Source organism: Eleginops maclovinus, chromosome 2 (genome assembly GCF_036324505.1).
Source record: "Eleginops maclovinus isolate JMC-PN-2008 ecotype Puerto Natales chromosome 2, JC_Emac_rtc_rv5, whole genome shotgun sequence".
Lineage (NCBI taxonomy): Eukaryota > Metazoa > Chordata > Actinopteri > Perciformes > Eleginopidae > Eleginops > Eleginops maclovinus.
The window spans coordinates 22,871,065-22,884,948 of record NC_086350.1 but is presented as its reverse complement, the minus strand read 5'-3'; the positions used below and the strand labels follow the sequence as shown (position 1 = coordinate 22,884,948).

At 39.6% G+C, this 13,884-nt stretch overlaps 2 protein-coding genes across 2 annotated transcripts in view; both read right to left on the bottom strand.

The window, feature by feature from the left end:
* necab2 (N-terminal EF-hand calcium binding protein 2) overlaps nt 1–11,529 on the bottom strand; it is a 124,495-nt gene extending 112,966 nt beyond the window's left edge. Inside the window, exons 1-2 of the mRNA XM_063898679.1 lie at nt 11,197–11,529; nt 3,198–3,222 (exon numbers count right to left, since the gene is read on the bottom strand). Coding sequence (XP_063754749.1) covers nt 3,198–3,222; nt 11,197–11,529 — 358 coding nt within the window. The remainder of the gene's footprint in view (nt 1–3,197; nt 3,223–11,196) is intronic.
* A 1,714-nt stretch (nt 11,530–13,243) lies between these two features.
* Nucleotides 13,244–13,884, bottom strand: part of hydin (HYDIN axonemal central pair apparatus protein) — a 127,051-nt gene continuing 126,410 nt past the window's right edge. The window contains 1 exon segment of the mRNA XM_063907149.1: nt 13,244–13,586. Within this exon segment, the coding sequence (XP_063763219.1) occupies nt 13,377–13,586 (210 nt within the window). The 3' untranslated portion in view covers nt 13,244–13,376.

Here is a 13,884-nt window from a genome sequence, read left to right as displayed (position 1 = left end):
ACTTACACATGTACTTCACATGTACACATGTACTTCAAATGTACACATGTACTTCACATGTACTTCAAATACAATTGTATTTGAAATACAATTGTATTTGAAGTACATGTGCTCACACACTAACGTTCACACTCTTTCTGACTTGCTGTTTCAGCAGCTTGGGGGCAGGAAGGTCGTCCCTGAAATCTGTGCTATGAATGTTAAGACAGAAATCGACCAATTAAATATCATTTACTGCCCCGCTGTCAGATATACGACACTCTCCGTTATTCCTCACTTTGTCTTTCTCTCTGTTAACCCTCTCCCCCTTTTAGACTCTGCCACCTCCCGCCTCTCTTTCTGTCAATCTCCCCCCTCCCAGCACCCTCTTCTCTTTTAACAATTCTCTCCTCTCCCCCTCAGCCTCCCCCCTTCTCCCTTCTCTCGCTCATTAAAACAGTTCTCCGGTCTTCTCCCAGGAGAGTGGAGGAGGATAAAAATAGCTCTTCTTCAGCTTCTGCTCTCTGGCTTTTTCTCTGCAGTTCCATACATCAAATGACTACGTTTCTTCATGATATCTGTCGTTTCTTCTTCAATCTCTGTTAATCACTAACTCTCAGTCTCTCCTTCCTCATGCTCTGATGCTCCTCACCCATCTTCCTCTTAGAAGACTGTTTGGAGCAGCAATGGAGAGACCGCCATCGCAAAGTTTGGTTGTGACAATAAGAGAGTTATATTATCTGTACGGGATAAGACCGGGAATGTAAATGTTGTTGCTTAACAAACGTTCCTTTTCTGTTGATAAGTGCAAGCATTTAAAATGTTGACAGCTGATGCAACAGCCCGCTGTAAAGGCTGGACCATATTTTAGAATAACCCCAGGCAAGACACAAATGTCATCTACAGCAATGATTTCAAAGTTAAATCAGCTGGAAAAATTGTTTATGTTTGCTAGTCTTCTACTTCAGTTGACAAATTGATTTTTTCTATACACACACACTCAAACACAAACACACACACACACACACACACACTCAACACAACACACACACACACACACACACACACACACACACACACACACACACACACACACACACACACATACACACACACACACAAACACACACACACTGCGACTGTACTAACAAGAGCTGTGTGATGAATCAAATCGTTTTTTCAATTACGATTTCGGATTTCAATGATTGAAAACAAGATGATGCAGATTATTGCGCCTCATTCTATTTTGCATTGATGCTTTTGTGTCTTACGTTTTAAACCAGAGCACCTCGCCTATATGTTACAGCGGTGAACTTTTACCCATTTTTGCTGAGATATTGACTGGAATATGTCAGAGACAACTGCAGCATTATCAGTTTCTCTGGTTTTATTATTTATAGGTTCGTCTTTGACGTACATTTTTTTATTATTTTTATTGTATTCTATAAACTACTGACAATTTCTATCTGTGTTTGAATTCAACAGACACTGGAATGGCTGCGGCTACATGTAGAGATAAAAATTGTAGAAAAAATGTGTAGTGGTCTCTTGTAGTGGTAATGTTTATGTTTTGCAGTTTCCATAAAGTATTGGAGTGCAATATCATTTTATCAACTTTTAAATATTTATTATTTGTTTCAGTTCACTTTGACAATATAAATACATGTTTACTCTAATTCTAAGATTTCATTTTTAAATTAGTTTTACAGTTCAATAAAACATCAAATCTGGTGTTTTAAATACATTTTTTAAGAGAAAAGTCAATAAATGCATGTTAATCCGCCATATTAACGTGAAGAGACATCTTGTTTACCAAGATTCATTTTGGGGCATAGCTTTGCTGAAGAGGAGACCAAAAAGTAATCAGTTTGGATAGCCGAAAACACACACACACACACACACACACACACACACACACACACACACACACACACACACACACACACACACACACACACACACACACACACACACACACACACACACACACACACAGGAAGAGCAAATGGCCATCTGGCTGCTATGAAAAAGCATCTTTTTTATGCTGTTTCCTCATTAGTTAAATCCTTTTAGTCGACGGCAGAGTGGCGGGATAAAAGAGGAGAGGAGGGGAAGGATAGGAACGTAGAAAGATGGATAGAGCAGGAGGAGATGTAAAAGGAGAAGAAAGAGATAGATGAACAGATAGAGAGAGAGAGAGAGAGAGAGAGAGAGAGAGAGAGAGAGAGAGAGAGAGGGAGAGAGAGTCAGTACATGGATGCCAGAGGGTATAAACAAACTGGCAAAACTACAGAGCAATATAAACTTTCCCCTTCTGAAAACTCTTTTAATGTCCCAACAGGCTAAAGATACAGCCCAGCGGAAGAGTTTTCCACTATACAAGCTATTCCTATTCATAGGAAATACATCTCTGACTATCATCTGTCTGAAAACATTCCCGAAGAGGCCAACATAGTTCCGCAACAGATTTGTTTGTTAGATTCACCTTTTGTGAATGTTTGCCCCTGGAAGCAAAACTGCAGATGCAAACTGTACGAAAGCAGAACTGAACATTCAGAAATCCAAGGCTGTGCAAACCCATAACGTTGTTATTTTTCTGAGAAACCTTTAGCAGAGAATCTTGATTGCTAGAAAAAGCACAACTCCATTTATAACGGTGAGCAAGTACGCATGATTCCAAAGTGGAATGCCGCCATTTCAAATCTCATCACTGACTGAATGTGCCTGGTTTTTAAAAATTGCACCAATATGAAAAGTCCAACAAATGTTTGAAAATTACATTTTGCATCTCAATTTACATCAGAATAGACAACAAATGTATAGTATAATACAAATAGATCTATTTATGACTTTTGTATCATTCAAGGAAGTCCCGAAATCACAGGAGAAAATTAAAACATATGTATTTAATGTTAAATTTTTGAAAAACTTTAAAGATGAGTTTTAAGTCTTTATCTGTTACAATCACAATCATGGTAAAAGGCTGAAGACTTCAATGGATAAGTTTATAAAGAATTCCTATTCTATATTCTATATCTTTTCTTTGACATTTTTAAGGCAAGTCCTCTATGACGTGAGATTATAGTGTCTCTAAAAATAAATCATCTTTCTATTAATATATTTATCATAATATAGTAAATCACAGAACGCACTGTAATGGATAATGTTCAACATATACATGTTTTCATTTAATAATGAGAATCAATGAATTCACTCACCATCTTTGTCAGCTCTTCTGAATATCTGTGAACAGAAAGCAAGAAGGTGTTTTTAGTATCATTGAAGGTGTTTGCATTAACCTGTAAGAAGAAGGGAAAATGTACTTTAAAAGCCAACGACACTTCTTCGAGTCGAAGGGTTTGGAAAAGTTACTTGTTACGAACTGATGGTAGTTACTGTACATGGGGTTGACATAATAATATAAACCCTTTCCATTTTTTCTGTAAACATTGTATTTATCCTATCAACTGCTGAATTCACTTTCAAAGCCATAACATTTTATCACACAGTGCGGAATGAAATAGAAAAAAGATCCTGTAAAGTCAGCGTGTATTAGCTGATCAAACATGCAGGAACCAATGAGCCATGCAAATCATCTTGGCTGCAGTTTTCGACCGGATACACACTCACACTTAATAGAGTTTTGCTAGCCTCAGGAATATCACATGACAGCTTATTTAGCATCTGCTAAGTAGTTATCAAGGACAACGTTATTGATTGAGAACAAAAGGTTGAACGTGCTGTACCAATCATTGTCAACAGCTACCCATTGATAAAAAGTATGTTGCTGGCTCCACTGAGAATTCACAGGCTTCCATCGTTATGTTTCAGTTGACTCTAAAGTGAGAAGTTGTTGCAGAGTTTGGTAGGAAAAGGTACTTTAAGTTTAGGTGGGAGGAACGTGTGATTTTATTCCATCAAGACCCCATCTTGCATCCTCATTTGACAAATCGTTAGCCTCATAGCATAATTGACTAAGTCTTGAGATATCTGCCTATCTCTACCCTCCAAACACTGCTGAATCAACATGCATTATTGCCTTTTCCATCAAGCAGAATACGTGTTACGTTCCAAAATCAATATCTGCTCAAGTCATCTCTTTGACTCAGATACTGTAGTTTTGATGCTCCATAAAAAGATGAAAAACAGGGCACAGCTGAACAAAAGTGAAGCAATAGCTCTTCTCTTTGATTCAAGAAGGAAAGAAGACCCGTGAGGAAGTGACATGGACACCGAGCGACAGATTGAAGAAGAACCGGGAGTTAAAGCCCACAGAGCAGCTCCTGATTCATTGCCAGAAAGTGACAACGTGAAAACCTTCAACTATGGCTGATAAAATATAAAACTGAATTTGAACATAGCATAAACTTTGAAGCGCTCTAGGTTCATTTTTGGTTGAACCTAGGACTTCTTGCTTCCACAAACCAGTAGAGGCATGTCTTGTTAAACTACTCTTCATACCATTTTCCAAACTTATACTGTTCATCCATCCGTCTACTTCCATCCCCTATCCAGGTCAGGTCATAGTGGAACCAGACTGAGGCACAGTCACCCAAGTTGCTCTCCTCCACTTCGGCATCCTCCAGGTCTTCTTAGGGACCTCGAGGCATTCCAAGAGAAGATTGGATATGCAATCTAGTACTTTAAGGATTTTTCTAGCCATGCACTTAGGTCTCATCCCAAGAGGATGTGCCCTGAATGCCTCCCAAGCATCTTGGTACCTTCAACATGTAGGCACATCAGTTCTTTTCTCACTTCCTCTTATGAATATCTTAGCAGCTTTACTGTCCCTAAGGGTGATCCCACACATCTGGGGTAAGGAAGTCATCTTGAAGGATGATGCATATCAACAAAGCTTTGGCCATGCCTGACATTCAGAACACAAATTGACTGCCGAAAGACAGGTCTTTGGTTTTAAGATGAAATCTGAGAAGTTTCATGGCTGTACTACCTACTAACCATACTTTGCATGAACAAAAGGATCTCGGTTGGACCAATGGATTTAGATTCCTGAGTGCTGAACTTGGGATCAGGTAAGCATGCTGTTCACATCCTCATGAACACATGCACCTTCTTGTAATTTCTCCATCTGGGTCAAGTTGATTCCTTTGTTGGACATCAAATTGAGGCCAAGATAACCTAGTGACTTCAGACTGGAATTCAAAATGACAAGTTTCAGAACAATGATGACTCCGATCTTAATAGCAAAAATGGCATAAAGTGGACATTTATAAACAGCAAAACTATTAAACTTGTTAAATTAAACCTCTATTCCAGAAGAAAAAGCACAATATTAGGGCTTGAACCTATGTCCTCTCAGACCTTGAGTGACAATCAAACCATAGACCAACAAAAGGAATGTCCTGTGCAGTTGCTCACCGTTCCATTTTCAAAGTCTCTCCTGTTGGATTCACCCATCTATTAATTTTACTCCCTTATTGAGGTCAGGTCTGGCAATATTTCCAGATGCCCTTCTCCACTTACGCTTCCTCACATTCTTCTTAGGGGATTCTCCGGCCAGATTGGATATGTAATCTATGCATGATTTTCTTTGCTTGCATAAAAATACCAGATATGCACTTTTGAGGTAGTTAAGAAATAGTGACACTATCATAGTTTTCTTTCATTTTTAAGGACAGAAGCATATTGAGGTTTCTTTTTTCTATCCTTCACAATCAATAATTCTTACTAAGCACCAAATTTAAAGTTAGGGTCCAGTATGCCATTTCTGCATGCAACCAAACTATTCCCTTATTTTTTGCGAGGAATCTTTTACATTTCCTCCAGAAAAAGACATAAAACTAAACATCAGTGTAAGGCTTTGATTTAGAAGTTATGGAAGATGCTCCTTCAGATGCCATTAGCAACAATTGAACATGCTGTATTTGTAGAGTGAGGCTAATGCATTTCCTTTTTTCCATAAATGTGCCGTGTAAATTAATCTGTCAATGGAGCAGAACATTTACATTAAATCACATTTCAGCTGAAGCGACAGATGGTTAAACATATGTAATGTTGTTTCTGAGTAGAACAGAACGACCAATTCTTCCCAGCAAAAACGAACCCCAGTGGGTGAATTACTGCAAATGAGATGTTCCGTCTTCCTTTCAATTTGTTAACTTGGGCAGTCCACATAATAATAAGCCCGCAAAGGGTATCTATCCGTAGATAACATGTGATGAGCCAAAGGACTGCAAGGTTTACTTCTCCAGCAGGGGATAACAACTCACAATGATTAGTACACACACAAAGTCGCTGATCTACAACTCATTGACGATTGCTTGCAGTGTAACAACGTTCTATGCATGTGAACACACAGGATTCTGGGGGCTTATTTATAGCTTCTGTGAAAGCCTCTTTCCCCATGGGGATTGAAAGTGGCAGGTCTGTTCCTTTCATCAGAGTGTGATGTAAACTGTTCCTACTGACAACTGCCAGGAGACCGCAACAATGACAGAGTAGAGGTGGAAGACACGGTGAGGGGGAAGCTTAAGATAAAATGAAAAGACAGGAAGAAAGAAAGTGAGAGGGAGATGCATGGAGTTTCTCTCTGTGTGTTTAACTATTCATTTCAAACGTCAATCATGTTTGTTGTGAGCTACCAATGTCAGCATAGTGTTTATAGCCGTATTTTCACAAAATGACTTTTAAATCGCATTGAACACAAGTGGGTGTTTTCCTTTGGATACTTTTTTCCGGAAAAAACCTGCCACCAGTGGTCCATTGTAGCTTTAATTATTTTTATGAAGAACAAAAATGACGACTTAAATTGACATATTTCCAACTAACTGGGTGGGTGGCATTTTTAATATTTTTTTTGGTAAGGTATTTTTTTAACATTAACATCACACTGACAGGAAGTGGAGTTAGATACATTTGACAGAAGAACAGCAGTGCAGAATGTTGATCGGAAAACCTATGAAACTGCCATCCACTGTGAAATGTAACACGAAAAAGAATTTACTACTTTAAATTAAGGAAGTCTGACGTTTCATTCAAGTAAAGCACAAACGATTAATCATTGAGTGGATCAAGAAAAATGTCCTGAATTGCGAAGATTATTTATTATTTTCAGTAAATTGAAAAACATGGAGTAATGGAAAGCTGGTTGGAATAAGTCACCTTGGCCTCATATTAAGCATTTCTCAAAAAAAATGTTTACAGCTGCTAACTTGTTACACTGGCCCGAAAACATTTCTATTATGAGAGAAACGCTGCAGTTTCAAAAGTGATGCAAATAAACAAATACAAATACGCAAAAACACATACAAATGAAGAAACATCTGTCACTGGAAACCTACGTTAAATGTACGTTTTATTGGCATTTTAACAATGTGATCGCAGGATTCCTTCTGATTTTACTCCAGATCTGCTGTAAGATAGCTAGCTAAACTAGATAACCTAGTCGTTTTAATATACTCACAAAACGATTACAATTCCGGAACAGACTAACTCTGCCAACAGTGACATTTGGACAACTTTATAATACCGAACGTCAACAAGCGCTCCGGTCCCAGCTGTGTGCATCACTTTTCAGCGACCCCGTATTCCTTGTGTTTTTAGCTATTTGCAGCGGTTTCTTATTTACAGAGTTTCATTAATGCAGCATTTTATTTAGTAAATGCAGAACAGGTTTAGTTTAGTTGACGGTTTTCTTAAAAGCAGTGCATGTATTGTCAAGTTGATGAAGATGTTTCTTCTTGACATGTGTTTTGCCACATTTGTGTTTTTATAATTGAATTTTTGTTTTCATATATTGTATAGGAAAATGTTCTGCAGATTAGATTATGATACAAATTGTTAGTTTTAGCCCTTATTTCGTGAAAAAAAGATTGACGAAAAATGTTCAGGAAACATCAAAAGTACTTGCTAACCAATTATTTAGCAATACACATGTACAACAATTCTAACTCCTTTAATGTATCACTTATTAGCTGTACAAATATGTGGTTCACTCAGGCAGTGAGTGCAGCCATCTGGAAAGGCCAAATTGATAATCGTTAACTGCTGTGACGCAGAACGTTTCAAATGACAAGCTCTTCGGCATTGTTCTCTCTCCTGCAGCACCCTGGGGCGCATTCAAGAAAAACAGCCAACTCTGAAGCTGCTGGAGACAGCAAGGCTTTGAGGCAAAATGTTGCGGTAAGAAGGCAGTGTGTGTGTGTGTGTGTGTGTGTGTGTGTGTGTGTGTGTGTGTGTGTGTGTGTGTGTGTGTGTGTGTGTGTGTGTGTGTGTGTGTGTTCTTAGAGAGTTTTAACAGAAACACAGTGAGAAGAAAAAGAACGACAGCCAAAGAGAGAAACAGAAAAAGATTATACACTGAAGACGGAGACAGAGGGAGGCAGACTGTTCCATCTCCTAACATTATTAAGAATGGATGTTTTCTTGGCCTTGCTGAGGAGACAAAAGTGGAGGAAGACTAGAAGGTTATGAAGGAAAGCAGAGAAGGAGGGATGGGGAGAGGACCAAGGATGAAAGGAGTTTGAAGAATATAAAGAACGGTGCATCGGGGTTAAGATGAAGGAGGAGATGAGAAAACAGCAAAGGATGAGAAACAAGCAAGCAGGAAGTCTAATGAGCAGAATGCTACCTGCGGGCACACACACACACACACACACACACACACACACACACACACACACACACACACACACACACACACACACACACACACACACACACACACGCATCTGCGAGATCACTAAATCACTTTGTTGTTGACTTGTTCACCATGGTAATAATGCTGGGGCCAAATAATATTATTGATTATACATTTCAAAGCTTTAGCTATCGCAGTAAGTTAGAAAGAAAATGCCAGAAAGAGTTCACTGCTGATGTCCGAAGGCGTGGTTTGCAACCAATCAGAGTGCAGATAACTGTCATGCTGGGGAATCACGTTAAATGCAACAAAACGGAAAATCCCCAAAAATAAATACAAAAAATAGTAAATCAGGACTGTGTGCTAAAACCAAATATCCCTATATAATCTATTCCAGCTAAAGTGGATCAAACACTTTAAAGTAGGCCACAATTTGCATATTTTTAAATATATTTCTTTGCCTATTTACACTTCTTTAAACATCTCTTCTTTTTTTTCATGTTGTAAAATATATATTTTTTAATAGTTCTATATTTGCTCCTTTTTCACAACCTATATCCCTCTTACTGTGTTTATTATGCACTATTATAACAAATGCCTTGTATGTGCCAATAAACCTGATTCTGATTGTTTTTCAACTGAAACAGAGCTTGTTACAGTGCCTGAAGTGATGAAAATGATGAGCATAGGAGCGTAGACATTCTTCATTTTCTAAACATTTTCAACCTAAACTTCAGAAAATACACCATCTGTGGACAGACCAGCTGTTCCTGGGTCACGTATTAGAAACAGGTCACAGCATCATTTTTAGATCCTGACTCAAAGCTTCAGAAACCCTGCTGTGCTGCAGGAGAGGACTGTTCCCTTTCAGGGAGGGAGTATCAGGAGCGTACTAAGCTACGACCCCACCAACCCTCTACACACCCAAACCTTCAAACAAAACATATTACTTTGCTAGGGTATTAGGACACATTTGCCCTCTGGTCTGGATCATAGTTGCTTTGCAATCCTTCTTTATTTGGGTCGTGGTCAGGGTTTCCAGAACATGATTTCTTTTTTTTGTTTTCAACCCCATTAAAGTATTAAAAGCAGCTGGTCTCCAGGGGAAATATTAAGTGATGAAAAATAGCCCCAAAAGTATTGATGAGCTGACCTAATTGAATTAATTGCTGCATAATTGCCATTTCCTGTACAGAATATGCTGCATCTTTTAACTGGTTTATGCCCCTGGGCTCTGCATAAAATGATATATTACGTCAGGACTCTGTAATCAATATTTTCATTAATAATTAAAGTCAGTGGCGGCTCCTGACAAATTTCTCAGGGGGGGCAAAAGTTGTGATGATGGCTAAGATGACCCATTCAATGGGTAAAATAATAATAAATAAAAGTCAGATAGCCAGCTTTACAGTGTCACATCTCATTGTTTAATTTGGTTTTCAACCACTAGATGCAACCCCAGACATAAAATATACAATACATTTGGTTCCACAATAAAACACACATTAACAGATAGTTTGTCATCTAATAGTTTGCCCTTGAAATCACTTTTAGCACAGTCTACAATTTATAGCCATCATGGATGCCATAGCAATAATCAAATCAAATTATACTATAATCAAAACTGTAATTAATCAAAATTTTCCAGAACATATTCCATTTACCACTATACAGTTTACAGGTTTACAGGTCTCCGCCAGACGCGCGCGCTGTACGTCCGAGCACGCATCAGTGCGTAACTGCGTATGACGAAATCACGTTAGGGCAAGCCCCCCCGGAGCCCATAGAAATGCATTGTATCGTTCGATTTTTGAAAAAACGAGTCTCAACATGTAAGTCTATGAGAGCGCCTGGGGCGATTTTCAATCTGACTGATATCGCCCCAAGGGGGCGGGGCTACTGGTTGGACAGTGACATCCAGGCTGCTGATTGTCGCAGCGATATTCAGGCTGCTGTTTGGACTATACTATTAAGACTTAGACCGGCAAAATAAACTCTTTTCTCTCTTTTTTTTTTTTTTTTTTTTTTTTCGTTTGGCTTAAGGAGGGCGGTGCACTATCGCCCCCTATGGGCCAGCCGCCCCTGATTAAAGTGTTCTGATGAAATTGCCTTAAGCAGCCTACTGATGCTGCTTTCACTACGGTTGTGCGGACTAGTGGTGGTGGTGGGGGGCGTTCGGACTTACTTTGAAGTGACCATTAAAAGTAACGCTATACTGCACTGAGTTCATTTTATGATGACTTATGTAATGATGAGGAACAAAAGTGCACAGATAAAGCTACGGATATGGGAGAATGGGTGCACAAACACATTTACACTACACTTTTTGACGGGGCAACAAGAGGAAAGACAGTGTTTCACATTGATCGGTCAATGTCCGTCATCGGGAAATCAAAGACTTGATTCCTGACGGACAAGTGCGGTGCAACAGAGTTCATTAACGGGGCAAAAGACCTGCTGAACTCACACTATAAGCATTAACAGTATTTTTAAACTCGTTTCTGTGCGTAAGTGCGCACTGCACCGCTCCGTATGCACTGCTCACTGGACGCTTTCATCCCACAGCCTCCCACCCACCCTGTCCGGCTGACCACTGCCTCTCCGCTCCATATACTCACATCCAAAATAACGGAGATGCCTCTCCGCGGTTCCGGGGCGAAGAACTGCTCCTGAGCTACGGCCACATCCTCCTTGCTGGAAGCGTACTCCCGGCTGGAGATGTTCTTGTTGTCGCTCATTTTGGTGACGATCCAGCGGACGAGCCCGTCGATTCCACCGGGCTGGGCTCCGCTGTTTCCGGACTGTGCTGCCGTCGCGGACTCGCTGTCCTGACAGGCTACGGGGTTCGGCTGCTCGCGGCTTTCCTGGCTCTCGGCTCGAAGTTTGGCTTGTTCTTTGTTGAGCAGTTTGTGGACTCCGTCCCTACAGTAGCGCGCTGCCTGCTCACACATCCTTTTGCTGCGGAGCGCTCATGCTGCGCTCTATGGGGGAGAGAGAGAAGCCCCCACCCCCCACCTCCCCTGTTACATCACAGCACCCACCCCAACGCACACCCACCAGACCCCTAATATCCGCTATCTAAAGGAAGAATCTAAATATAATCGAGTGATAATTGTAAGATTTAAAAAAGTTAACGTCGACTCTATTAAGCTTTGCTCCATTGTGCTGTAGTAAGACTCTATCAGTATGTTGTATCCGGGTTTAAGAGTACTTTTACAATGGCATTAAATTACAATTGATTAAATAAAGGAATCCGTAACCTCTTAGTATCCCAATAAAAGTAATACAACCTGAATACTTCTGAATGACCTCAAAATCAAAGAACACAAATAAAACCTGTATTAATAAGATGTGTTTCACTTAAGCGTGTAATGCAAGACAACACAATAATATAAACTTGTAAAACAAGAAACCAAGATATTTTGTATATGAAAACTGTGTTCCCTGCCTGGGTCCTCATTTTACGAGAAACACAATTGGTCTTTTTTGTTGTTGTTGTTGGTTGTTTGAAACAGTTTCTAAACCACATTTAAATACAGCCGATAACAGACCTAAGAATTCCAGATTTCATTATAGGAAAGGCCAAAAGAATCATATAGTTTACAAATGCTGTTGTAGTTATATACAGGAAATACGATAAACTGTATTCTTTTAACAAATCAGGGGGTCTGCGACATTGTGTTTTCTGTAGTGCTATTCTGCTCATTTCCTGGTTCATATTTATATTGTGTGCCTCTTCTTTGACATGTCTCCATGCTTTAATGTTCAAAAAGCTCTTTATTTTTCTCATACTGTCTGTGCTGTGAACGTGAGTGAAACTCCCGCTGGAGGGAACTTTGGGATTTTAGCCTTTGCAGCCCATTTACATGCACACAAACCTATGTAACACACTACAGGAAAGGGATAACCCTAACAACCATAACAAGGAATACAGTTAAGTATTTTTTGTATTAAATGATGCTATTAGGTTAGATGTATTATTCTGATACTACCTAAACCTGGGATTTGTTGTTTTTTCCAATCTCAAAACTGATTGTAGTGATCAACATCTGGAATTCAGTCAAATCACTTCTCTTAGTCTCTGGAAGAAAGCAGAGGGATATGCAAACATTTTTTCCCCCAATATGAACAAAGCAAATGCTGTATTTCCCCTCTTCCTTTCAACAGTCACAGCAGGAAGTGTGGCTCACTTTGTCCTGATGGGAGGATAAGAGGATTTTCCTTTTGGTGTAAGAGGTGTGTCTCTCGCACTGTCAGTAAAGCTGCTCATTAGAGGTTTAAATGTGTGCGTGTTTGTATCTGATGTGACAAATCTAACCTTTGGTAATGAGCATCTCCTCCAGCTCTGCCCTTTCAGATGAGTAGCTAGTCTTGCCTGCAATGCACCGTGTCTTAGCGGCAAACAGAGAGCTTTGGAGAATTGAACTGAAGGTGAAGGATTAACTCTTTAACATGCAGGATGTAAAGATGACAAATAAAAAAAAGAGGTAAATTAAATATCCTCCCCAATCACTGAAGCGCTCATATGTAAAAACCTACTTGGCATGACTGCCTCCGTGTGGAAATTAGTTTTACTGCAGGCTTTATTTGGTTGAAAATATTTATGCAAAACCTTTGTGATAAGCAAATATTACAATGACATAAATAAACACAGCCTTTTTTTAAACACTTACACTAAGGTTAGGGCAATGTATAAAAACACATTCAACTGAAGCATCGTAAAAATAAGAAAATGTCTTAAGTGTTTCCTGTGCATTACTTTGGCATCTGTGTGTGTCTGCACAGTGTACAGATCTCTCTAAGAGGAATCAGGCCGGTAGCCCTTCAGGTAAAAGATCCAAGAACAAGGTTTCCGGTGTCCCTCAGAGCGCTGGCTGGAGACGGTCAGATTGCCGAACCACGGTCCCGGAACGCCTCCTGCAGGGGCCTCAAAAGACACCAAGATGTTTTGGGTCTTTTTGGAGGGGATGGGTTCCATGTCTTTGAGAGTAAAACATGGGTTGTCCACCTAGGAACAGGGGAAATATGACTCCAGTTCAATCCATCAGGTACACTTATTTTTTGATTACACTGAATTAGAGACATCTCCCTTTGATCCGTCTTTGAACCTTTATTATTCTTCTCATTATTGTTTAAATATATATTTGTATGACATATTTAAATTAATTAAATTATTCTTTTTGTATTTATTTATGTACTCTCACAAAACCCCATTCCCCCCGGGATTAATAAAGTATTTTTGTTTCTTAGCTGCTGTTATTGTCAGGCACACCCATGCCCCCCCCTGCCCTGAGGTCATCCCTTCT